At 55.5% G+C, this 24816-nt stretch overlaps 6 protein-coding genes and 1 non-coding gene across 7 annotated transcripts; 5 read left to right on the top strand and 2 right to left on the bottom strand.

Annotated features, from left to right (window-relative positions):
- Window positions 1-915: 915 nt before the first annotated feature.
- C8A04DRAFT_29671 (uncharacterized protein) lies at window positions 916-2516 on the top strand (the record flags this gene model as incomplete). Its single annotated transcript, XM_062781094.1, has 4 exons — window positions 916-1150; window positions 1271-1436; window positions 1505-1845; window positions 1942-2516. 4 exons carry the CDS (start codon window positions 916-918, stop codon window positions 2514-2516), a joined length of 1317 nt encoding a protein of 438 aa, XP_062636086.1.
- Window positions 2517-7641: 5125 nt separating this feature from the next.
- C8A04DRAFT_29670 (cuticle-degrading protease) lies at window positions 7642-9033 on the top strand (the record flags this gene model as incomplete). Its single annotated transcript, XM_062781093.1, has 4 exons — window positions 7642-7899; window positions 7976-8161; window positions 8248-8775; window positions 8845-9033. 4 exons carry the CDS (start codon window positions 7642-7644, stop codon window positions 9031-9033), a joined length of 1161 nt encoding a protein of 386 aa, XP_062636085.1.
- A 1100-nt stretch (window positions 9034-10133) lies between these two features.
- C8A04DRAFT_29669 (uncharacterized protein) lies at window positions 10134-11305 on the top strand (the record flags this gene model as incomplete). Its single annotated transcript, XM_062781092.1, has 2 exons — window positions 10134-10322; window positions 10652-11305. 2 exons carry the CDS (start codon window positions 10134-10136, stop codon window positions 11303-11305), a joined length of 843 nt encoding a protein of 280 aa, XP_062636084.1.
- A 159-nt stretch (window positions 11306-11464) lies between these two features.
- On the top strand, window positions 11465-12179 carry C8A04DRAFT_29668 (uncharacterized protein; the record flags this gene model as incomplete). The annotated part of the gene is made up of 2 exons (XM_062781091.1): window positions 11465-11617; window positions 11718-12179. The coding sequence occupies 2 exons, from the start codon at window positions 11465-11467 to the stop codon at window positions 12177-12179; spliced, it is 615 nt and encodes a 204-aa protein (XP_062636083.1).
- Window positions 12180-16026: 3847 nt separating this feature from the next.
- C8A04DRAFT_29667 (concanavalin A-like lectin/glucanase domain-containing protein) lies at window positions 16027-17051 on the top strand (the record flags this gene model as incomplete). The annotated part of the gene is made up of 3 exons (XM_062781090.1): window positions 16027-16178; window positions 16283-16894; window positions 16967-17051. The coding sequence occupies 3 exons, from the start codon at window positions 16027-16029 to the stop codon at window positions 17049-17051; spliced, it is 849 nt and encodes a 282-aa protein (XP_062636082.1).
- Window positions 17052-19477: 2426 nt separating this feature from the next.
- On the bottom strand, window positions 19478-19559 carry C8A04DRAFT_t97. The gene has a single exon. It is a non-coding gene; the product is annotated as a tRNA-Ser (tRNA).
- A 1416-nt stretch (window positions 19560-20975) lies between these two features.
- C8A04DRAFT_13039 (uncharacterized protein) lies at window positions 20976-23765 on the bottom strand (the record flags this gene model as incomplete). Its single annotated transcript, XM_062777560.1, has 6 exons — window positions 20976-21140; window positions 21210-21485; window positions 21573-22589; window positions 22678-22909; window positions 23029-23204; window positions 23271-23765. The coding sequence occupies 6 exons, from the start codon at window positions 23763-23765 to the stop codon at window positions 20976-20978; spliced, it is 2361 nt and encodes a 786-aa protein (XP_062636081.1).
- Window positions 23766-24816: the final 1051 nt, after the last annotated feature.

Below are 24816 nucleotides of genomic sequence, written 5' to 3'. Positions count from 1 at the left end.
GACTGATGTTGTTCTGCGTTCACGGTATTTCGAGAACATTGCCATATTTTTGCAGAGTTTCCAGGCACACACGGGTGAGCGCTACAGCTTAAAATAACTAACCCGACCGTTGCAAAGAAGCAGCACGAAGAGGTCAGCCTTTTCTTCTCCCTCCGTGTAGAGCGGAGAGAAGATGGCCCGTGTGCTGGGATCCAGGGCCCAAAGCCGAATTTCCTTCAGCCCCTGTCCTGGCAAGCAAAAAAAACTGGGGAAAGGCCCGGGTGGAAATGACTGACGGCTGCAAAACGACCCTTGTTGTGATTGCAGCTTCTGCTTCTCGGTGCCTGATCCTCAAGAACACAAGAACAAGGAAGGACACAACGAAGGGAATAGGTGAACGAACTACGTGACACCGACCGTCAAATCGACACTATCTTTCCTGTCATGAAACGAAAGCGAAGCTGAATCGAAGGTTTTGCACGCGATGGCTACAAGGTTGGAGTGTCGCGGGTCCGATTCTGCCCTGCCAGGAACAGCGTGTGGTGCTGTGCCACAAATCCAACAGCTTGGCGGGTGCGGCTGACCCGAAAGGTCGCTAGCGTCGACATGGCACCAGGGATCGCCGCTTCTTTTTTCATCTTAGCGCTCTGCGAAACGGAAAGGTGTGCGACTCAGGAACGAGGAGCATGGGCAGAGCGGAATGATTCTGGGGATGGGGGACGGAACCAGGGGCAGGAGGAAGGAAAATCTCGCGCGACTTGTGTCGGTTGACAAAATTGTTCTCGCTGTTCCGTTGTCTGGTGGTTTGATACCGAAGCTCCCCTTTTCGTGACATCTCGCGCCCGTCAACACCGAACGGTCATCGTCAACGGGCGCCAGCGACGACAGCGACGACAGCAGCAGCAGCAGCAGCAAAGGCAACTCCTCTCTCCAGCGATGGTCGCGATGAACGTACGACGGCTTGCTGCCGCCGCCGCTGCTGCGGCCTGCCTTCCCGCCGTGTCTGCGGTGCAGTTGGGTCCGATCGGGCCTGCTCAGACCTCACCCGCCGAGCTCCAAGATATCCCGTTCGACATCAACCCGCCCACCATTACGCCCGCTCCAGTAGCTCCCCGGGCAATTCTACAGAAGCGGGACACCGCGACGTGCGGTTATGTTGATGGTGATGGAGGTCAGTATCCATCCCAAGAGGCCTCCTCTAGGCTGCTGGAGGAGAATTGGGTGCACGCGTTCGGCCGTGACGTCGGGTGAGATGGTCTTGGTGAAAGACAACTACTGACATGAAACATAGCGAACGGCTACGTCTGCGCAAACTCCGCCGCCCGGTGTCTGTACAATGACCAAGCCTCGGCCGTCGGCTGCTGCTTGACCACCTCTTGCAACATTTACACTGCCTGTTTAGACTATGCCTCGTCGTCGGCCACGAAGACGTTCAACGCCGACAGGACGCGATTTTGGTAAGCCATCGACTATCGAAGCTTAGGTTGAATCAGCTCCCAAGATGCTAATAACGCGGTCACCCCAGCTCCAACTCGGCACTGCCGTACTGCGCCTACTACAAGTACGACGAAAACGAGTCATCTCTGGCCGGCTACACCATCCCGACTTGCGACAGCACGCGCGGCAGCTACATCATCTTCCTTACATCCACCAGCGCCAGTGCCACCGCTACAGGAAGCTCCTCCGAATCCTCTTCGTCGTCCACGTCCGAGTCGTCGTCGGCATCATCCACCGAGTCGCCCTCAGCCACCGGCACCGAGACGGACGGTCTTCCCGCGGAGACCAGCTCCACCGCTACTGCGACCCCTGAGCCTTCGTCGGGCGCGCCTATTGGAGCGATTGTTGGTGGTGTTATTGGTGGTATCGGTACGTGTTGTAACCGCAAAAACGCCCCCCCCCCTCCTCTCTCCTCTCTTTGTTTTCTCCAAGACAACGGTCAGCAGCTAACAACCTTTTCCACAGCCGCGCTTGCTCTCGTCGGCCTCGGCGTCTTCTTCCTCATGCGACGTAACAGCAAAAACAATCGTCACAATTCGCCCCCCACAACCGCCGTCGGCACCGTTCCCCCCAGCTTCCCTGGCGGGCCTCCCGGTGGTCCATACCAGCAGCTTCCCACCCAAGCTTCCCCGCAACCGCACATGTCCGTCATGGGCGACCCGGCCGCTCTCGACCCGCGCTACAACAACGGCCTGCACAGCCCGCACAGCCCTCATATGAGCATCTCGCCCCAGGGCACGCCATCCCCCGCTCCTTTCGGTCAACAACAGTACGCGCAAGGTTTGGGTGTCGGTCCGATGGGTACTCCGCCGCCGCAGCACCAGGGCCTGGGCACGCCTCCGCCGCAGGGATATGGTGCGCCACCGTCGCCGGGCCACTCGGTGGGCGGGTATGCGCCGTACGGGGCGCCGTCGCCGATGCACCAGCAACAGTATGGCCAGGGGCCTTATGGTGCACCGCAGCAGCAGATGCCGCAGCAGCATCATGCGGTGGAACTGCCGACGCAGAAAGGGGACGGCCAGGTTTATGAGATGTCGTAAAACGGCGGATAAAGAAAGAACTGGAGAAGTGGATTGTTTCGGAGTGTGTTGTGTTGTGTACAAAGCGACGTCCGGTTGGTGTGGGGGGTGGGTGGGTGGAAAAGAGCAGCATTTTGTTTGCTGCTGGATTTGATCTTATCCTTGGTTATTACCCCTTCTTGGATTTCAACTTTCTCCTGTGCATAGCTTTCTCTTTTTCCTCCCTATGTTTATTATCGATTCTGGAGAGAGGCGTTTAGACTGGAGATTGGGTTGTCATTTAAACATGTCCGAATGATGCTGCCTTCCCCCGTTTAGGGGGGATTGCTTGATACGCGGTCGATTAATACAAACAAACCCGGGCCTTGCCACCAAATGAGTCAGTATCGGATGTGAATATTTGCAGTGTGTCGGCATTGAATCGATCGTTGGGTGAACAGAATGGATGGTTTCGTCATCGTGTGAGATCAACATGACGGCCTATTCTAGTACAAGTAAAATGCAGGGGATGTTAACGTAAGAATGACTGTGGACGCTCAGCAGCAATAATTTAGTAACCTCGGGCTTGTCTTATTCTAGAAGAAAAAGAGAAAGAACTTCACGTAAGCATGTTGCGGTATTTATAGCAAGTCGCGGGTGATCCAGAGGGTGCGGTTGGTGACACGGCATGCTGAGCTTCAGGGTCTGGGACGGTCAGGACCAACAAGCTCTCCAAATAACAACCAACTAGAATTCGCTCATTCTTTCGATCGTGATAAGCAAGGAGCAATAGGGTGAGTACATAAATAACGCGCCCGTGGGGCATAGCAAGAGCCTTATAGCCCTGAAACGTGGCCTGGTATGGAGCAAGATCGTCGCGCTGTTTTCCGTTTTCGCGATCGAAACTACCTTCCTAGCTCGTCGCCAACTACACACGTCTCCATACAACTCACTTTGAGTTCGTGGGAATAAGGCAAGACAGGAAAACCCGCCATGGTCAGCGTATCGCGCGCTTGACTGTGCTGTGAGCTTGCGACACTTGGACAGTGCGACAGCCAGATCGTCACGGCACGTTATCTCTCAGCTGTCGTCACCACCATGGCACCACCTTTTTGTCCCGTCAGGCTGCCCAAAGGACCCTGACCCGCTTGCGTTGTTTGGTCCAACCCAGCATGGTCCGGCCTGATCTGGTCTGGTCTGTCTGGTCTGGTCTGGTACGTACTTCCTCAGAGTCCAAGACCCAACGGTTACCAGCTCCAGCTCCAGCTGGACCTTCCCCAATACCGTCCGGTCGGGACCAGCCACCTTGCATTGACGCATGTGCGTTGGGTCTCGTCCTACCTCTGTCACAAAGCAGCGCAGGATGCGGCAGGTACATATTCAGCAGCGTCAGCTGGCGCTCTTGGGCGTTGAGGCACGACAGCTGAGGGCTGGTGAGGCGGCCAATGGTGGGGAAGACGAGCATGTGGCAGCCATGATGGGATTTGCTAAGGTCAGCTCGAGACGTCAAGCTAGTTTGAACCTCGCTGATGACGAATGATGAGTGGCGAGGTAACGAAGGTATGAGCAACCCCAATAGTGTAGGTCGACGAGGCGTCTTCGTTCTGGACGCAATATCCCAACGACAGAAACAGGTTATCAAGGATTGATATTATGTCGCAAGAGACGTGCAGACAAGTGCTAGCTCGCGTGCCATGCTCTGTCGATTACAGCTCATCCTCGTAGACAAGCTGATAGAATGGCTGGGATATTCAACCCCGGCCGAACCTGCAAGAGATACGCTCTTGATGATGCTGATAGTCTGAGGAAATATATCCACATTGAGAATGATACTTTACTACACGCACAAATGGATCGAATTGGATTAGTGCACTAGAGATACCGGCCCAACTCATAGATTATTATCATTATTATCACGGATATCAAACAGGGAATCATACATCTCGGAGAACTAATTCTCTGCACACAACCACGATGATGGGCAATTAGGCATTGTGTGGCCAGATTTCTTTGCTCTACAAACCAACCGTGCTATTGAGAACTAATTATTGATAAAAGCACATGCCATCGGTATCTCATAACTCCTCAGACCTCAATTGCAACCGACGAGATCGCACCGGAGCCTCCGAAGATTCAGAACCGCGGTAATCGGGGCTACTCGATCAAATGTCTTCTCCACAGCATGTCACATCCCATCGAAGTGGCAGGAGGTTAACCTTATGCATCTAGACCATTGTCTGAAGACTAAGATTGATGCGGACCGCAAAAGTTCCCCGCGCTTTTTTTCAACCTTTCCACAACAAGACGGAGATGGAAATGCAAAGTCCGAGCACAAACCTCCAAAGTCACCTCGTCGTTAAACTCCTTCCCGACTAGATCACATACGCCATCTTATCAACGAATGACCAAAAAGTCGTAATTGGTGTTAGATAGGCCGCTAGACTCGGATTCTTTGCGATTGCCTGTCACTTGTGTTCTCGGATGTCGGGCGGGACTCAGATTCCAAAGCGACTTCGACAGCCAATCCTTCGAGACATCAATTCTCAAAAAGTCGGCTTTTTCGGGGCCATGCGTCGTGACATGGACACAAAAGTTGGCAGGCGTCGGCGACGGTGGACGTCTTTGATTTCAACGTTCCATCGCACGGCTCAGAAGACCTCGTCAGGAGCGTGGGCAGATGCATGTCTGATTCGTACAGATTCAAATTGCCATCCACCCCGTGGGCGCCCGTGCTAGGTTGCGTTAAATGCGTGCTGATATGTACAGTAACGTGCATCCCAACAGGATGCAGGTGCATATTAACTGTCGGCCTGTTTTGGCAGCCCAGAAGCTGTCAACGCGGGATGAGGCGCCGGCGCAGAGAGGGGCGAGAGGGGGGGTTAAAGGGGCTTGCGAGGGGCCAAGAGGGCTTGAGGGACAAGTGCCGAGGGGGCGTCGTAGGCCGTCTTCAGGCTGAATGAGAAGCGAACCCGGCGCCGCGGGTCCTGACGGTCCCTTGCTGAATTCATAAAGAGGTCGAAGCAGTGAACCTGGAAACCGGAAACAATGAGGCTATGGGGGCTTCCTGTTTTTTTCTCAAACCGTTTTTTTCAGAGTTTCGGGATGAGTTTAGGTTTCCGAGAGCCTTGCTCTTCAGTCTGGTTCAAGGTTACACACGGGCAGTGTCTCTTCTCAGCCCCTGCGGTTCCCCCCTCTCAACTCACACGAGTAGTCAGTTTTGTCCCAGGTAGGAAGGTGAGTAAGACAGGCGAGACTTACCAAGCACCCCCCTTTCGCAACCATCTTTTTTCTATATTTCTATTGGGACAAGTCGGTCAGAACCCGACGTCTTGGCACACATGTCTGATAACTACGTTGGGCTGGGTGCGGCCGGCCGGCCACTTGACGGCGCAATGCCCACGCGCGGTCGATTCCCGCTGCCCCGGCTCCCGGCATTCGGCATTAATAGCTCGCCGTCTTCGGCCGTGACCCCCATTTTAACTTGTCTTGATGACTGATGCAACTACGATGTGCATTCGACGGTACATCTCTGGCGCAAACCCACTTTTTCTAATCCTGTCCTTTAATTTGTACAACCTCACAAACCGGGTTAGCCAGGCACACTAAATAATAACAGTCAATATGGCTCGAAGGAATCAAGACCTCCCGCCCAGCAAGTAGCAAAAGGTCTCAGCTCGCCAAGACACGCGCTCCTCAAACTGGGAATCTGTCGTATGGTACAGCCTCTACCATTACTACCATTGCTGCTGCTGCTGTCACTGCTGCTGCATGGTTCCATTGATCACGCAGGTAGCGTACCGTTTTCATTCATTCATTCTCTGATGAGCCTTGACAATCTACCCCTGCCCATGACGCACGTTCGCTTCTACACCCGGGACAAAATTTCCCTATACGAGCTGCGGCTCGCACCGGGTGCGGCGGGCAGTCACGTCGTAACGTACGACGGCCGAATCCCTCACTGGTAGTGTTCGCGGTATTGGGGAGCTGTCGTGGTTCCCTCGAAATGGTAACCAGCTAAAGAGGTACTATAGCAAGGGGTCCCAATTGTTGTTATTCCCCGAACGCTACCGTATCCTGCATGGGCCGTGGGCTACACAGTACTACCACGCACAAGACACCCCGACACGGCCCGAGAACTTTGGTTCAAATGGGACGTAACCCGGGCTCCTAGGGCAACAGGGCACTTTTGAAGCGCCCGAGCCCCCCACGGCCCGTGTTGCTCTCAAGTCTCAAGGTTGACTGCCTGCTGATATGATATGCGGTTCGGCGGAGTCCGTCCAGTCTTGCATTGGACTGAGACCTTGACTGGGGCCTTGCCTGGAGTGATGCTGTTACATTCCTGAGCTCCGCCTGCTATGTTTCCGGGCAGCGCACTCTCACACCGAGCCTTGGCGAGTTCCAACTTTGAAGTGTGGAATCCTACCACCCACACAGTCCTGTTCGCCACGCACTCACCCTCGCCCTTACCCACACTCACTAATACACACGCACACGCACACACACCTTGACGGCCATCAGCAGCAGTAACGGCAGAGGCAGCAGCACGGGATGCAGTTCTACCGTCCGCGAGCGGTACATTCATTGTCTTGTACATACCGCATCACAGACTGACGAGAGCACGCAAACACCCCAACGGTCCGAAACCATGCCCATCTCGGTAGGTGAGTAACTTGGTGAGTCGAGTCTGCTCTATTGTTGCGCTCTCAAGATGCAGTCAAGATGCAAGATTCGGCGAGTGTGGGTGTGACGGACGCCATGACTAGTGGGCATCTACCGGTGGGCATCACTCGCGGTCTGCTATCAAGCTGTCCAACTCGTCCCGCCACGTGCCTCGGGCTCCTCGGGGCCCAGCACGACCTTCCGTGTTGTTACGGGCTGTGAGGTATCACAAGAGAGTGGGTGTGTAAACCTCAGAAGCGGCAACAAATCCCTAAGGGGAAGGTAAGAGTTTCTCGTCTGTTTTTGTCGTTCTTGTGTCTATCAGAGACATTTCGCCTCCTTCATCGCGGGGCATAAATACGGGCTTGTCCTCCCTCTGAAATCAGACGAGAGTAGAGCTATCCATCCACATCACCTCACCCAGCTACTCTCCCAGACTCTTCTTCTCCACCCTCCTCTTCTCGTTCTCTCATACACACTCCATAGGACACACACCAGAGCCTGCACCATGCAGCTTCTCACTTTGGCCTCGCTCCTCCCCCTCGTCCTCGCGGCTCCTGTCATCCAGCCCCGGGGCGCCCAGCTCATCGCGGGCAACTACATTGTCAAGCTCAAGTCGGGCGCGTCCGAGGCCGCGCTGGAGCACGCCATTAGCCACCTCAAGAACAAGGAAACTGCCAAGCATGTCTACCGCGCCAGCAAGTTCAAGGGCTTTGCGGCCAAGCTGAGCGCCGACGTTCTGGACGCCGTCAGCAAGCTGGACGCTGTACGTTCTCTTCCTCCCCGCGGTCCTCAGTCTGATTGACCCTTTGTAACGTCCTGGATATTAATACGCATGACAGGTCGAGTATATTGAGCAGGATGCTGTGATCACCACCCAGACGCTGGTCATCGAGGAGAACGTTCCTTGGGGCCTGGGCCGCATCTCCCACCATACCACGGGCTCGACCGAGTATGTGTACGATGACAGCGCCGGCGAGGGTACCTGCTCGTACATTATCGACACTGGCATCTACGTCGACCACAATGTACGCCCTTTTCCCCGCATTGTCCCCCTATTTTCTTTTCGATTCATTTATCCCCCTCTTGACATCAAGTATTGACTCCCAGATAGGAATTCCAGGGCCGCGCGACATGGCTGGCTAACTTCATCGACAACAACGACAGCGACGGCGCGGGTCACGGCACGCACGTCTCGGGCACCGTCGGCGGTGTAACCTACGGCGTGGCCAAGAAGACCCAGCTGTACGCCGTCAAGGTGCTCGACTCCAGCGGCAGCGGCACCGTGTCGTCGGTGCTGGCGGGTATCAACTTTGTGGCCGAGGACGCGGCCACCCGCACGCAGACCTCGTGCCCCAACGGCGCCGTCGCCAACGTGAGCCTGGGCGGCGGTAAGTCGACCGCTATCAACGATGCTGCGGCTGCTGCTGTCAGCGCGGGCGTGTTCTTCGCTGTGGCCGCTGGTAACAGCGACACCGACGCGTCGACCTTCTCACCGGCTAGCGAGCCGTCGGTGTGCACTGTTGGTGCGACTGATGATGCCGATGTACGCGCGTACTTCTCCAACTATGGTTCCCTGGTCGATGTGTTTGCCCCTGGCGTCGATGTCCTGAGCAGCTGGCCCGGCAGCCCCGACAGCACTGTAGGTTTTTTCCCTTGTTTTTCCCTCCTGTAATGTAATTTGATGCCAGACACTGACCAAAACAACTAGAACACCATCTCTGGCACCTCCATGGCTACTCCCCACATCACTGGCCTCGGCGCCTACCTGCTCACCCTGCTTGGCCCCAAGACGCCGGCCGAGCTGTGCCAGTACATCCAGGCCACGGCCACCGTCGGCACCATCACCGACCTCCCCAACGATACCATCAACGCTGTTGCTTTCAACGGCGCTGAATAGTTGGTATTTGATCCATCATCCAAAGATCTTGAGATTTTGAGGAGTGGTTGGCGAGGAGAGATGTATTGGTGGGTAGGTATTGTTGACACTGGGGACAAGGAACGAAGAAGTTGTGGGACCTCTTTGTGATGTGGTTTCTTGGACCGATGTGTGAGAGTCTGATGGGATGTGTAGCTAAGTGAGATGCTTGCGTTCTGATAATCCGATCGAACAATAGACAATAGTGTGCCAATATTTCGCGTGTCTAACCGCGTCTGTGACGCGTCAACCTCCTTGAAAAATTCCCCTGGATATCAACCGTGACGCGCTCGCGTTGTTCACTTTGACTGCCTCCTTCCGCGAAACCAAGGGGAGGCGAAACAAACTGGAATCTGTGCTTGATGTCTGTACAGTGCGAAGGGATCGGACAGATCTATCATCTGGGCTTCCGCTTCATGTGGCCCTTCAAGTCAACCCACTTGGACATCAACATGAAGACCATTTGAACATGGAGCTACACTTTGGTTCCGGTGAATATCTTGACAATAATCTGGGTTGCCGGCGGTTACCTCGCTAAGAGGATCAACTGCTCACTTCTAGAAGCATGACGAGCTATCTAAGTATGGCATTGCATTGTTTGAAGCGTCATATCAGATCGAATACTTCGTGTAATTACACCGTGTGAATAACTGGTAAGTCCTCCACCACAAAACACTTGTTCATGAATGTCACTCCCCTTCCTGCCGTTGTATTTCAACATGATATTCTTTCTTGGGATGCCTACCCCTGTTAGGGCAACGCTCTGGTTTTTCCGTTCTCCCAGCCAAAAGGTTGGTATCCTTTCCCCTCCTACCACACATCACCTTTCTCTTCCTTACCACGCACATTTTCCTGGAACGACCAACATTGCCTGGTTTCCCGGTTTCCCGTTGCGAGAAACATCTTTTTTCTTTCCCGGTTACGATCACTACTCTCTTTTTTTCCTTTACGATTGGAATCGTCCCGGTTTCCCGATTATCATAACCACTCTCTTTTTTTGCTGCCGGTTATCTGTTCACTTTTCCCGAAACAAGAAACTCATAAATCGGAAAAGCCAAACAAAGAAACAAAGAAAAAGAATAATGGCCAGGAAACAAAAAACAATCCCGATCAGGAGGAAGGCGGCGGTCCCTGCAGCCGATGCAGCCGCTGTAGCTGCAGCCCAGCCGGCCACGCCGTTGCCATCTACACGCCCGACTTTCCCACCGGGCGATGCCCGGAGTGTGTTGTCCGCGATTCGCTGGGGTAGTCAGAAGGGTGGTGGATTGGAGGTAAGTCATTGACTACATCCTACTTTCTATCTCTACTCCTTTCCCGTCTCCTTAGAGTAGTCCTTGAGGCTTGATCCAGCACCTCGGGGCATACGTTGTGGCCCTGGGGCCTGGTCTTAAGTTCAACGATGAGCATTTCACAAGAGTCCTGGGTGATCGAGCCTTGACCATGTTCTCGTCTTAAGAGCACTTTGTGCTTCTTTGGCTGTGCGGTTCACGGTATCGGCACAAGCCCTTTACATTCTCACCGAATGGCCCATGTGTTGTTCTCCCTCCTTCGGATTATCACAGGTCCTTACATTACAACCCCTGCTTACAACTCTGTACAGAGACCCCCTTACCCCCCTAACCTCGCTCCGTGGTCTTCTCCTTTGGCCGCCAGGAGCCAGTCTAAGTCCCAGAATGGCAAACATATTGCCACCGAGAAAAACAAGCGCGGCGGCCACAGCAAGAGGCCCGTTCCCGTAGATGACGATGACGAAGACGATGACCAGGAGAATGACGAGCCGCAATTCCTCCAAGTGAAGCGGAGGTTATACCCTGTTAAAGACCTAATTTCGCCGTCGCCTTCGAAGCGCAGAGCCCTCGTCACGAGCCCCGTTCTTTCTCAGCCGCAGATTCCTGCCGACAACCAGCCAGGCGGCTCGTCTCATAATGCCCCCGGCACCAGCTACGCCGGCCACAACAACACCGGCGGGGCCGTCGGCAGCACGACTAACACGGCTGCTGACAAAACTACCAGCAAGAACGTCGACAACACCACCTGTGGACAAGATTTCCCCATGAACCCTCGTATGGCCAACTTTATGGCCGAGTACAATGTCCCCGGTCGGGCCAAGCCCAGTGTGCCCACCGACGGCAAAGAAACCCACGTCGCCCCCAGCCGTAGCAACAACAACAATAACAACAGCGGCAACAGCAACAAATTCGGCTACCACGGCAGAAAAAACAACAACAACCCGGCCCCCCAGGGCAGCGACTAGAACCCGTCTGCCTCCACAGCCCCCGTTGCTGGTGTCGGTGCGCCTGGCGGTGTTGTTGTCCCCCCTGCGGCTGCTGCTGTAGGCAATCCTGGTGTGGTGGTGGGTGGTGGCGCGGCGGGTGTCGCGGCGGGTCATGCGGTGCGCCGGATGTCCCCCAAGATGGCGCTGCTCAAGTCGACGATAGCCTTGTTCCCAAACTTGCCTATCTGTTTCGACGACGGGCGCGTCAAGGGGCGCATCTGGAGCCCGCTGAACCCGCTGGGTGAGGCCGAGGCCACGTGGAGAGAGTGGCCGGTTAACCCGGACCATCCGGTAAGTTTACCTACTCTAGTCTACCCTACGGCCGCCGACATCCAATGGCTCTCTCCCGAGGAGTATGAGGAGGAACTAATCAATAACCCCCGCTTTGCAGGTCGTCCCGGGCGCGGGGACCGTGGCCCCCTTCGACACGATCGCCACGGGCGACGGCGCCCTCCCCCAGAAGGTCCATGAAGAGCACCTCGCCCTGGCCCAGCAGGGCCTCCTCTTCGACCAGACCGTCGCCAACTACAACCGCAACCTGTCGTGCGTTGCGGCCAGCTCGGGCCCGGCGTTCAGGATGTGCGGGACCGTCCGGGGTGTGGTGTCGTCGCGCGAGTGGCACATGACCGGTGGCGGCGTGGTCGTTTCGCCCGTGCTTCCGCGGACCACAGTGTCGAGGGGAACCGGCTGGGGGCCGGCGACTGGGTTCGAAGGGCTGGGTCATCGCGAAGGGAGTGAGGGGTACTTGGTGGGGGAGGCCATGATGGCGGAGTTTGTGGACCTGGGGGAGGAAGAGGAGGTGGTGTTGGTGGGACTGGGTGGTGTCGACGATCCCATGGACGTCGACGTGTAGGTTTGGGTGGAGGTTGGGGGGTTCACTCGCTTGGCCCTCCGATGGCGAGACCAGTGTCGCGAGTGAGCGGCGGAAGCACCAGCCCGGACTTCCGCCTTCGCGGCAGCTGATGAGGGCGATACTGTATTACAATTTGCCCCGCTTGCGGGTTTCTCTCCTCTCTTTTTTTACTAAGAAAACCAAAAAAAAAAAGTAGTTCATGGACCTGAGAGTTCAAAGATTTCGCGTAAGTGGCAATTACCATTGCCCGGGATCGAAGCTCGCGATATGGCAATGGTTTCGCGTTCTGACCATGCCGAAGACTTCGTCGTCAACTGCTCTTCCCGTGTCCTCATCTCGCTACTGGAAGAGACTTGGTGATACTTTTGACTTTTACCCGGCGAGGTTTCGCTCAAATCAGTGACTTCGGACAAAACAGTGACACGGAACATTCGGACCTGTAAGCTGTCCCTCTCAACCATCAGGCCAACCGTTCCGTTCTTCATTCCAAATATCACTCGCTAGGTTCTAGGCCTCGTCCTGGAAACAGAAGGTTATTATCGCTTGGGTAATTGTCAAGAAGTACGCCCATGATCATTCGAGGAGGAGAATCTCGCGATCGGTTAGCCTGCTCTTCAACCCCCCTTGGGCTGTGGTGTCGAGACGGCTGTAAATGATACTCTATAATTAACCACCCTTCCGCCCCCGCGCCCGGTGCGACGACTGAAGCCATTTTCACACCCCTTATACTACACTTTACGAGAACATACTGTCACTTTGGTTTCCCCGGAAATGGGAGCAAGAAGGGCAGCTATCGGAAATTGCTACCAATATGGCGTTAATTGCCGCCGAAGGCAATTGCACAAGTCTGCATCCACCACTGGAGGGCTTTGGTTGAACCGTCTTGGCGTTTTTGTCGTCGCTTTCCAGTCATCTTGATTCCAGTGGAAGCGACCATGGCTAAGCATGTCGGGGTAATTGAGCCGGGCGCCGAGAACAAATGTGGAAACCAAGCCCGGCTGGCTGCATTCCTGGAAACACACTGAGGAGGAAATGAGAAACGAGATGGGGTCTAGAATCGCTTTTTCTTGTGAACACTATTATCTTTTCAACGCGTGTCAAGACCAAACACAAATGCCGTGCGTAGTGTCGTTCCTGATTGCCGAAACGTGGAGCAAAGACGACGGGCTCTGTGCTGTCCCACTTTCAGGGCTTAGGGCTCCGGGGGTCTGAGGGCGACCCGGAAAGATCGACAGGGAAATCAACCAAATTCGGAAACGTATCGGACTGTCTCCGTGGTCCGGAAGCGGGGTGAATCATGGGGAGGACAGATTGAACTTCACCACGAGTCAATTTGAACACTTTCTCCAAAGCAGAAATGGGAAGGCGTGATACGATCTGTACGCGTAACGCATCGAGCAAACTCTCGCCGTCCCTTCCTTCCCGTCTTGAGAAAAGCCAGGCAGGGGGGGCATCGAAAAGCCATCGTACAGTGGAACCAACACCCAAATAGGAGATATCGTGGCTTCCCAAAACGGACCTGTCAAGTTGCGGAAGGAGCACGAATTGCCGGCAGGGGTGGAGCGGGTGGCTTTCGCTTTGCTTCAGGGCCCATCTTTCCGTTGGTCGACTAAAAACTAGACCAAACTCAATTCAGTCCAACCAACAAGATACAACCAACAACATCAGAGCCGCCAGCAACATCGCCTGTCGAAATCCTCGAGGGCTTCGGCGTTAGGAAGAGCTCGTCCGCCGAAAGCAGTGCCGTCAATCCGACAATCCCAGGGTTCTTCGAGCCTCAGAGCCAACACGCCTCGGCAATCCATCCCACCCTTAGCCGGCGCAGCAACTGTCAGCCAGATCCCCCCCGCGACATGATTCGCTTTTCGGTAGATTCGGCATGAGATAAGGTCAGCTACACATCTGTAATCGCACCGCGCCGTCAAGATGCTGCAGAAAAGCGCCGGCTGGGCGATTGTTCCTCCAATTCCCTTTTTTCGGGCGCGAACAACGTTCAAAGCGCAGCTTTGGGCCACCATTGGACGCTGGAGAGTAGGTACTTCCACCCCTGCCAAGCCCAAGTTGACCCGCAGCCTAGAGCCCTGCACCTGAACAGGAAGAGGGCCTGCATCGAGCGGCTCGGCGGGAGGAAAAGCCCTCTTGCCTTTGGCGCTCAGCTCACCGGTCTTGGCACCATCCAACCTACCACAACTGAACACCCGGCGCTTTTCCTGCGCGCGCGCGCAAACACGCAGGAACATCTGCACACGCGCGTTGCGACTGTTTGGGGGCGGCTGTTGGGCGCAAAATGCATCTTAGCGACGGCCTCGAACCAACGGCCTCCCTTGTCAGGTTTAGCTCCGGCTCTTTCGGCACCTGCATGCCAGGGGTCCAGGAACAGCGAACGGACAGCCCACACACACCCCGCGGAATGAATTCCCACACACACCCTCCGACGACAAACACCCAGAAACTTTCAGCCTTCAGGGCTCCCGTCTCGAACCTTGAAGGTCGCGGGGGATTGCGGGAGGCGCGATAACTGCTATTTTCCCGGTATGTTGGTTTCACGCTAGGCAGAGCCGAAAGCGCATCTCCAACGCTCCGTCCCCCCCTAGCTCTGAACCCCAAAAATCGCATGTCGTTGTCTGTGGCGAAGCCCGGAGCTGGCACCTTCGCGACCTTCGCGACCTTTGCGGTCCGTCGTCTAAGGGGGAGGGGACTCTGCGAGCTGTGTATTCGTAGTCAACGTCGCGATAAGGCTCGCACGTCGTCGGTCCGTAACCTCATGTTGTCCGATCATCGCCCCCCTTCCGGATGAAGTCCGGCCACCGAACTCGATCGCCGTCCCGTTGTATGCATCAGGGATGTCACAACATCTTCCGCTGTCAGGCTCTTCCCTGACCATCATCCATCAACTCCCGGATCTGGCCCGTTTTGGGGCCACCATCCTACCACACATCTGCGCCTGGCTGCACATCCAGGCCAGCTGGGCAGGAGCACAATCACCACTGCCACCGCAGCCCGGGCCTGGTGGTCGTTTGTGGACTTATTTTTCCGCTCTCGCAATCCCCACCTGGTAGGTGCCCTGCGAGCGCTTTGCCCAAGACCCCTCACAGCCCCACTATGGGATCCCATTGGAATGGAAGGGGTGTCGTCGTCGGCTGTTTCATGCTCGCTGCAACGCTGTGTGGAAGGGTCCTCCAATCAGAACTTCCCCTATGGGGGGTGCTCCCTGAACCACCACAGGCGGTATCTCTCACCCCCCTCCCCTGGACACAGATCGTTCCGCTTGTCGAAAGGTCCAGATGGGTGGAAGAAGACAAATCGAACTGTCAGGGAGTTCAAGCTCTGTCGTCTCTCGCCTTCGAGCCCCGGACCCCCGGGCCTGATCCCAGAGCCCCCAAGAGTGCGGCGGGCAAATAGGACGGCAGAATCTTATGTACTTTATATGCCCCTGTCCTGCCGACCCTCCCAACATGTTAAAGCCCGTCGTCCCGCTCCTGCTCTACTTCTTCAGGTTACTTTATACTCTCTATCGAGCCCGGTTCTTGTTCTTCTGCTCATCACTTCTTTTCCCGATCCCGGTTTTCCTGCTGGGTCCTGCGTCGAGCCGTGCTCCGACTAAATAAAAAAGAACCCTGTGGGCTCATCACACCACACCTCCCGTCCCCATTCCCTTCTTACCACAGTACAAACGCTGGAACTGGCTTTCGCGATCGTCCTCCCTTTCTCCCTATTACGGTCTTGAAGGGCCACGGTTTCTTGATCCTTCCCGTCAGCACGACCACCTGTTTGGATATCAACTCAGCGATTCGAAGTACATCGAGTACCACAGCAAAACAGCACGCAACAACGAGGACAAGACAGCATGCGCATCTCACTCGCCTGGTTGGCCATCGCCTCGCTGGCGTCGGCCACCCCCGCGCCTGTGTACCCGGGGTACAAGGTCGTCTGGTCGGACACCTTCGGCGGGAAGGCCGGCGCATCCCCGGACAAGGGCCGATGGAATCTGATCACCGAGTACGTCGTCCCAACTGTAAAGCCAGCCGTCCGACCCTCTTTTTTCCCCGCCCATATCATTTTCTCATGGTGATATGGAGTACCTACCCACTAACACAGCCCAGCGTACAAACAAATGGTGAAGTCCAAACCTACACCACCTCTAGCCAAAACCTGCAACTATCTGGCGGCGACACTGTTCAGCTCGTCCCGCGTAAGTCCAAATCCGGCAAGTGGACCTCCGCTCGCATCGAGACCAAGAGCACCTTCACACCCTCTGCCGGCAAAATCACCTCGTTCGAAGCCGTCATTCGCTTTGGTGACAACGGCGCCGGCCAAAAGCAAGGCATCTGGCCCGCCTTCTGGATGCTCGGTGACGCCGTCCACCACGGAACCCCTTGGCCCCTATGCGGCGAGCTCGACATCATGGAGAGCGTCAACGGCTTGCCGACCGCCTACGGTACGACGCACTGCGGCAAGGGCGAGAAGGGCGGGCCTTGTAACGAGCCGAACGGGCGCGGCGGATCGGTTGGGTCGGATAACGGTTGGCATACCTGGACTCTGCAGGTCGACCGGACCAATGGTGGTGACTGGAGAGGGGAGGTGATCCGGTGGCTGAAGGACGGACAGGTGTATCACTCGATGTCCGGGGCAGACATTGGGGACCAGGGGATCTGGGCCACGCTGGCCCACTCGCCTCTGTTTATTATCTTGAATGTGGCGGTTGGCGGGAGCTGGTACGTTGATTTGTCTATCCTTTGGTGAAAAAGGAGCAGGAAAATGGGAACACGTGCTAACAAATTCAACAGGCCCGGCGCGCCTAACGGTAACACAGTCGGTAGCTACGGCAGCATGATGGAGGTTGAGTACGTGGCAGTGTACAAGTCGACTTAGGAAGGCGTGACCTAAGCTTGACCGAGCAGGAAGAAAAGCGAAGGTTATAGAGGTGGGCTTGCGGTTTTGATACCCTTCTTAGGCGCCTGGTTCTCTGCTTTGGGGGCACTTGTCACCACCCCTGACGCAGATCAGGGCTCTCAAGTCGGCTGGCGTTTTTCTGTTGGACATATTCCCCTTTTCACGATCTTGTTCATGATGATACCATTTTACGTCTTTCGTTTAGACTACTCTCGTTCAGAAGCGTTTGTTTTTGGCGGCGGGCCGGCGTTGGGGGTTGGCCAGGTCGACATCAGCTTGTCTATTTTTTTCCGATTCTAGATGTACATACATAACGTTACTCCGTAGATGTACATACCCTTTTGAGGGCGCTGCGCAATGGCGTAAGCACGGCATGGCTGAGAGCCCGAGAGCCCAAAACAGAACTTTGGAGTCGCATTTTGCACTCATAGACGCTTTACTCACTCTGCTCTTTACCATTCGAACGGCCGACTCATAAACAGCTTGAAGCCGTTCTAACTACAGTAGTCTGACAAGTTCTCAGCTTGAGCAAGATAGGCAGGGGTTCCCCCTGTCTCGGTCTTTTTCGACCTCGAGCCCGAGACTCACAACGGGGAGGTAGTATCAGCACCGTTGGTACGGCAGCAAAAGATCTTCGTCCCGCATACCGCAACTAACCACCGAGGCAAGTCCGGAGGACCATCAGATGTCGGGGTCATCACCTCATCACAAATCCCGTCCTCGGGTCATCAACCGCGCCTATTACAGTCAGCCCCCTCCCCCGCTCCTGACTTTTTTTACATCGCCAGCGCACCGACAGCTCACCAAACCATTCCACCTTGTGACCTCTCTCTTGGGGGTTGCGCTTTGTATTTAATTAGTAGCCCAATCCGCTCTTGACTGGTTCTTGCGCAACAATTATAGTCGAGCACCGGCCGCCGGCGCTCAGAAATAATTATCCGCCGCGGGATTTGGGATCCGGGGAAGTCCGCCACGATGCCAAACTTTTCTTCATTTTTTCCGACATGATCGGATCGAAAGGTCACCGATATCAAGATCAATTACCCAATTAGTAGGTAGGGTTGAGACTCGAGACTACACCAGCCAAAAAAACCCTCCGCCCACGAACAAGACCCCATAGCCGCACCTACAAAAAGAAGAAGGCGTGAATCCGGAGCGGGTCAGTGTTACTATTGAGTCAGCAAGCCCCTTGATCAAGTCGCCGTAAGTATTGAAGCTACCATGACCATGCTTTCACATGATCACATCTGCCGTCGCCTGATTTACAAGGGACCATTCTTGATAAGTGATCACATCAATCAAGTAACCACCTGCGCTATGCTCATCCGCGTCTTGAGACCCAAATGTAGAGTCCATCCAACGACGGTACTCCAAAGGCAATCAAGGCACCGTTACTGTTAATTACCGGCCGGGTGAGAAGCTGAGACCCGGCGTCGTGCCCGCCCCGATGACACCGAGGTCGAGGCCGACGTTGTCGGAGCAGAGATCTTATCACACAATAGGCTCGGAGGGTCTCTTGGGGCGCCACGGGGAGGTTAATTTAGTATCCACGTGTAGTGTACTTCGTACTTATGCTGATTACAGATGGAGATGCGCCCGTTGATCATGGCTGGGATCGGCAGGTCGAATCTTCAACAGAAGGTTGAGCGACGATCAGTTGCGGCGATCCGGTCCCCCCCGCAACGCGGTACTATAACCTACATATGTAGGTTTGTCATGTGCTGGGTTAGGTACTTTTAAGCTGCATAGCCATGGGGATCTATCCTATCCATCTGATGGGTAACCAGAAGGGGAATTCTTTCCCGAGTTGGTGTCCACGCGGAGCGGTATGTCTAATCATTGAAGACTGCACAACGTGAGCCTCGAGCTGGCATGCTGGTGATAATATGTTCAGCCACGCGATATGAAGCTGTTAAGTCATGGGGGATCTCGAGCCTGCGGAGTCTGTATTGCTACATTAAATAATCAACTGATGTGTTAACTAGCTCCTTACCCATATCTCAATCGCAGACACCATGCAGTTTCCGTTTCCGTAGTAGATCGTAGGATTTCCAAGTCACCCTCCTAACAATTTATTTCTGGCAGCCTCATGGCGAGACTCCCTCTTAATTAACTCTACACTCTCATCAACAGCCCCCCGCCATGCCCAGTAGTTTAAGGTTACAAATCTTCCGGAGCAGAAATATGATCCTGACCAAAAGGCAGTAGAGGGGAAATGGCAGTAGTGGGTAATTATCAATTCAGAGAACGCGCCCGACTTCCACCCGCGTCCGACCCAGATAAATATTAAACTACCCGCAACCTACCAAACAACCCCGACTCCTACGCATCCAGACTTGAACATTCAAAAAGTCCTACACACGTAGGAAACCAAAACTAAGTTACAAAATGAAGCCAAAAGTAATCGACGTGGGCCTGATTCGAACAGACGCTCCCGAAGGAACAAGATTTCTAGTCTTGCGCATTAGACCACTCTGCCACCACGCCTATGGTGGGCCCAAGGACGGATGACCTATGAACACCGAGTCCACTCACTCCCTGACTCAGGCCCCAGGGCAGCCAAACAACTTCAAGATCTCGGACGACGACTTAAAATATCCCATCCGGGACTGGTGGGTTCCACGTATTCTACTCCGAGTACTTAACAGTGAGTGAGGGAGGAAATCCAAAAAGTCACTGCGTCTGGATTTGACGTGATATATTCTGCACACTCCGAGATTCCACGACACAAGTCTCAAACAAGCACGATGGAGACATCATATACATGGCAATGTCGTCGAGCCAACCCAACATCAGCATAAAAAGAGCAAACGCAAGAGCAAATGCAAGACCAACGCAGGAAGCAATCGATAGACATATAGATAGCGGCTGGTTGAGGGGCCAAACTGAGGGCTATTAAACACGCCTTTTTCCTAGTTGTCCACCACATTTTGCACCAAATGCAACCCCCCATTCACTCGTGTATCCCACGACCACCAACCCACCAACTCAACAACCCAACAGCGGCAGTCCCCATATCGCAAGGTTTTAAAAAGAAAAGATGCCCAAAAAAAAGCGCGGTATCACATTCCAATCCCGAGAGCTAGCTTGCAATCACCTTCCCGTGCTTCGTCAACCTGGCATTAATAAACAAAAAGAAAACGGTGGGGGGAACGAAAGGGTTCAAAAAAATACAAGCCTCTCTACTCGACACAACCGTGGCGGCCTTAACACCGAAAACGGAAAAGAGACAAAAAGGCAGGAGGCGCAAGAGGGTTTAAAAAAAATGGAGAAGTAAACAAGTGTGGAAATGAAAATAGACGTGTCAAGCCAAATTCGACAAAATAAAACCAATTGGGTCCCGTCACCCCAATGGGATGGATGGATGGCGGAAGACCGGCCGGCCACCGATGCCAACAAGAGGAATGGAAACGGGAACCATGCAGGAATCGCCGCCACTTCCAAATGTCTCAGACCAAACCCCAAAAATGCCCATGTCAAAAAGAAATGTCGGGGAAAAAAGGAACGTGTACAACGGCGCTCCCCACGGTTGAAACCTCGGGAGTAACCAGCACAGTGCCGAAACGAGGCAGCCATGGCATGGAGGGTGCCATAAGGGCAAAAACGCAACGTTAATAATAATGATAAGAGAGAAACTGTCCGAGGAGTGGTGGAGGGAGGGTATCTGTATGGTCCGGATACAACTGGTCCGGGGTAGGATGAAGGGAATGAATGGTGTAGGAGAGGGACTTGACTTCCATCAAAATCGTGTACGGCCAGTCCGTGGCGCGCGCTCGCGGGCAGATCCCGGAAACCCTACTTCATCAACGACGTGAAAAGCTCGCCCTGGTAGCCCGGACCGCCCGGTGACGCGTCCGGCCCTTCTCCCCCATCCAGGAAACCCGAGGATTGGAACATGGAGCTCTAATCCGTTGCCCCAATCGTAGCGTCCCCTTCCATCGGAAAGCCCGAATCGAATCCGAATATCTCGCCCCCATCGGGAGCACTGTCTTGCAGGAAAGTGTCAAAATCGAAGTCGTTGAGCACATCGCCAGTCTGTGACGGGTTCGCAAATTCAAGAGGGAATTCCTAAGTCCAAAGTCAGCATACACTGTCTGTCTGGCAAAAACCCACCCATGGTTCGTCAGGGGTACTCACCATCCCGCTTGGATCCAGGGGATTAGTGAACGCAAGATCCGGATGCGACGGCGCCGCGGGAGCCGCTTGTGGTTGAGGAGCAGGCACCGGAGGCTGACCGTTGGGAACGACCTGACCGGGATTGACACCGGGACCTTTGCCGAAACCAGCCGGGTTGACGGGCGTGATCGGGGTAGCGGGCGCCGCGGTTTCTTGGGGGGTTTCTGTTTGCTCGGGCGCTGCGGCAGCGGCAGCGGCGTTGTTCAAATTCGAATTGCTCTTCTTTTGAGCAGCCGCCTAGGAGGAGCACGTCGTGTTAGCAGCTAGGTCACCACATCACGTCACGGGCTAATGTGGGGTGAAAGAGACAACAAAACAACATACCTTAGCCTTCTGGCTCTTGGTCTCCTTCTTCTTGGGTGCCGCTTTGGTGGCTTGCTGCGGGGTTGGGGGGGCCGCGTTGCTGACTTGAGGCGAAGCAGTGGTGTTGCGCGCATTGGCAGCAGCCGCAGCCGCGACCGGCGCGGACGGAGGGGGCATGGACCTCGAATTCGGAGTCGGCGCGCCCTGTACTTGGGGCTGGGGGGGCTGTCCGGGCATTTGACCGTTCGGCCCTCCCGGCGGCCATTGGACTGGACCGCCCTGGGCGCCCTGCTGTTGTTGGGCCTGACGCTGAGCCGCCATCATCTGCTGCTGGTTCATCTGTCCGTTGAAGGGTGGGTGAGAGCTTGGCGGTCGCATGGCACCGTTCATCTGGGCGCCAGGCATGTTCATGTTCATGCCAAAGTGCTGAGCAGCATTGGGATCCATGTTCCCGGCCATGAAATTCATGGCCCCGGGGGAGCCACGTGATTGCACAGCACCATCGGGAAGCGGGGAGCCCATGTTGGCAGCGTTTGGCATCTGCTGGTTCGCGCGCTTCATCGGTTCACCGGGGTTCGGGGAAGCGCCGTTTCGCCCGCCTGGGGGCGAACCCCCTTGGAAGCCTTGCGCACCGGGGCCTGGCGCACCACCGGGCCCGCCAGGTCCGTCCGCCCGGGGCATGTTGGTCCCGATGTCCTGCTCCTGACGCGCCATCATGAGCCTCTTCTTGTTCTGCTGCTCGAGGAGCATCAGCTGCATCTGGTAGTCCTGCAGCGCATGGTTGCTACTCGCGGCAGCCTGGCCGTTCGGCGCGCCGGGCCTCATGTTCCCGGGTCCGATGTCGCCGGGGTTGTAAAGCTGCATCAGCGAGTTGCCGTCGGGTCCTTGCGGCACCATGGGGGAACCTTGGCCCTGGGGACCGGTGGCGTTTGGCATCGCCTTGTTGGGCATCTGGTTGCCATGGTGCTGCGACATGTTAGTGGAGTACGAGGCAATCTTGGCTTGTAGTTGGGGAGCTGCGGCGGCAAAGGCCTGGAGCTAGTCAGGATTCAGCCAAATCGGGTGGACGCCCGTCTGAAAGGGTAGCAGTGCACGCATGAATGAACTCGGGAGGTTCGCTTCCTACCTGCTGCTGTCCAGGCATGCCCTGTCCGGGCCTTCCGTTCGGCATCATGACGCCCTGGTTAGGGTTGAACGGTGCCCCACCATCCAGGCGAGGGCGTTTGGACGGCGAGGGCGCATTCTCAGCCCCTCCTGGGGAATTGGGCCTCACCCGGTTGCCATCCATATCTGAAGGGTCTCGTTGCATCTGGCCAGCAACCTTTTGCTGGTGGAGCATCTGGTGCATGGCTTGCGGGCTAGGAGCAAGTATTTTTGTCAGTGACAAGCAAAGCACGACGAGGCCTGAAGAGAAAGAAAGAGAGACGGGGGGGATGCATCATGGTGCGAGTAAATAAGCCCTTGCGTTGCTACTTACTTCTGGCTGTTCGCCATCGCTGCTCGTTGCAGCTGGTTTCCAGGCTTCATACCCATGTTCATGGCACCGTTTGGCATCCCTCGCATCATTTGCTGGTGGAGGTGGGCTTGAGCCAGATCCGGGCGCATTTGGCGGAGCATGTCTTGCTGCTGCCGCTGCCGAAGGTGAGATTGTTGCTATGGGCATAGAGGTGAGCTGCGCCCCATTGTAGAGGATGGATGCCTTCATAGGATGGGGCTTACCTGAGTGTGATGCACGTATTGGTTCACCTGAGCGCTAGAACCTTTGCCCTTTTGGGAGTTGAACATGTCCCAAAAGAGGCAGAACCACTCGTAGAGAAAGCAGCTATCGGGGACCGGGGTCGGAACGTTCGGCGCTGGCAGGTCGTCAGGCCGCTTCTGATCCAATGCGTCTTTGCTGTCGGTGTCCATAGAATCACCCAGACCATTCCCCATAAGATTGCCGCTCTCGTCGCGTTGTTTCCCTGGGCTGTCCTTCATGACTTTGATATGGGGGTCTGCCTCGTAGACGGCACGGGCAGCGCCGAACATGTTGTAGCGAATGAAATACTCGTAGATGTAAGTGTTGAGAAGGGTTCGACTTGAGTCGTTGAGCTGCATCTGGCCGGGAGGTCCTTGCTGCGGGGCAGGCGCGCCGTTGTTCATCATGCCCATCGGCGCTCCCATCGGGTTGCCAACTGGGCCACCCATACCGCCCATATTAGGCATGCCCGCCATGTTGTTCATGGCGTCCCGACGTGTAGTAGCCGATGGCCCGCGCGCGAAATCGCGGAACTCGATGTAATGTGGGGAACGCGGTGGTTGGGAGATGGCCGTGGGGGGATGGCGCGTGGGTCGGTGACACGGTCAGACTCGCAAATGCCACGGCGCGAGGCGACGTGGGCGTATCAATTATCGCCAGGCGAAATAGAAACAAGTCGGATCTTCGCTGCGAAATGCGGGACTCGAGTGTGTTCAACCTTGAAAGCCCGGCAAAGCGGTAAGCGCGTGCTGGAGATGCGAGGGTACAGAAGCGTCAATCGTGCAGGCGTTGCGCGTGGGATGCGTCAAAGGAAAACGGGAGACGTTGCGTCGCGCGAAAAAAAGAAAAGAAAAGAAAAGAAAGAAATGTCAGTCGAGGATAGACGATGCAATTCCTCTTGTCTCGCAATGCAGGCTGTGGTAACGAGAAGCCGAGATGCGTGTCGGGATGCGCGACGGGCGTATTTCCGGGGGGTTGGTTGGGTCTAGTTGCTTTGAAGTCGAGTGGGATGGATGGCCACCGGGTCAAAAATGGGCGAGATTCCGCTCGCGACTGCCAGATCCGCCGTACGGGCACTCTCTGCAGACGAAACTTTGCGCTGGGGCCACCAAAGCCAGGCCTCTGAAGGGGGCCGCTTATCGCGACGTCCACCAGTTCGTTCTCGGGTCTGGGGGTCGTTCAGGCCGATGGGCGCAAAACCGTCTGTCGTGTTCACCCGCGACGCTCGCTGCTTGACCACTCTGGCAAAATCGCGGAGGGTCGACGGGGCGGCGTCGTGAGCATCAAAATGGCATGGCTCGGAGCGGGCCGGTATGGAGATGCAAAGGCGAAGCAGGGACCAGTACAGAAACAGAAGAGGAGAAGGGGGAGGTCGGGGGTTGAGTTTTTTGGAAATTTCGGCGACGCCTTGGACGTAATGGGGGGGTGAGGGACCCAAGAACCTGACGACAGCGGCGATTGGGGATGGCCTGCCAATCTCTCTTGCAGCACGGGGCAGTTGGCCTGCGCAGTTTTTGGCACGGCCTC

This window comes from Dichotomopilus funicola (assembly GCF_033296635.1).
Source record: "Dichotomopilus funicola strain CBS 141.50 unplaced genomic scaffold C8A04scaffold_41, whole genome shotgun sequence".
Classification (NCBI taxonomy): Eukaryota; Fungi; Ascomycota; class Sordariomycetes; order Sordariales; family Chaetomiaceae; genus Dichotomopilus; species Dichotomopilus funicola.
The sequence above is the reverse complement of the archived record's forward strand: the minus strand, read 5'-3'. Positions and strand labels throughout refer to the sequence as shown.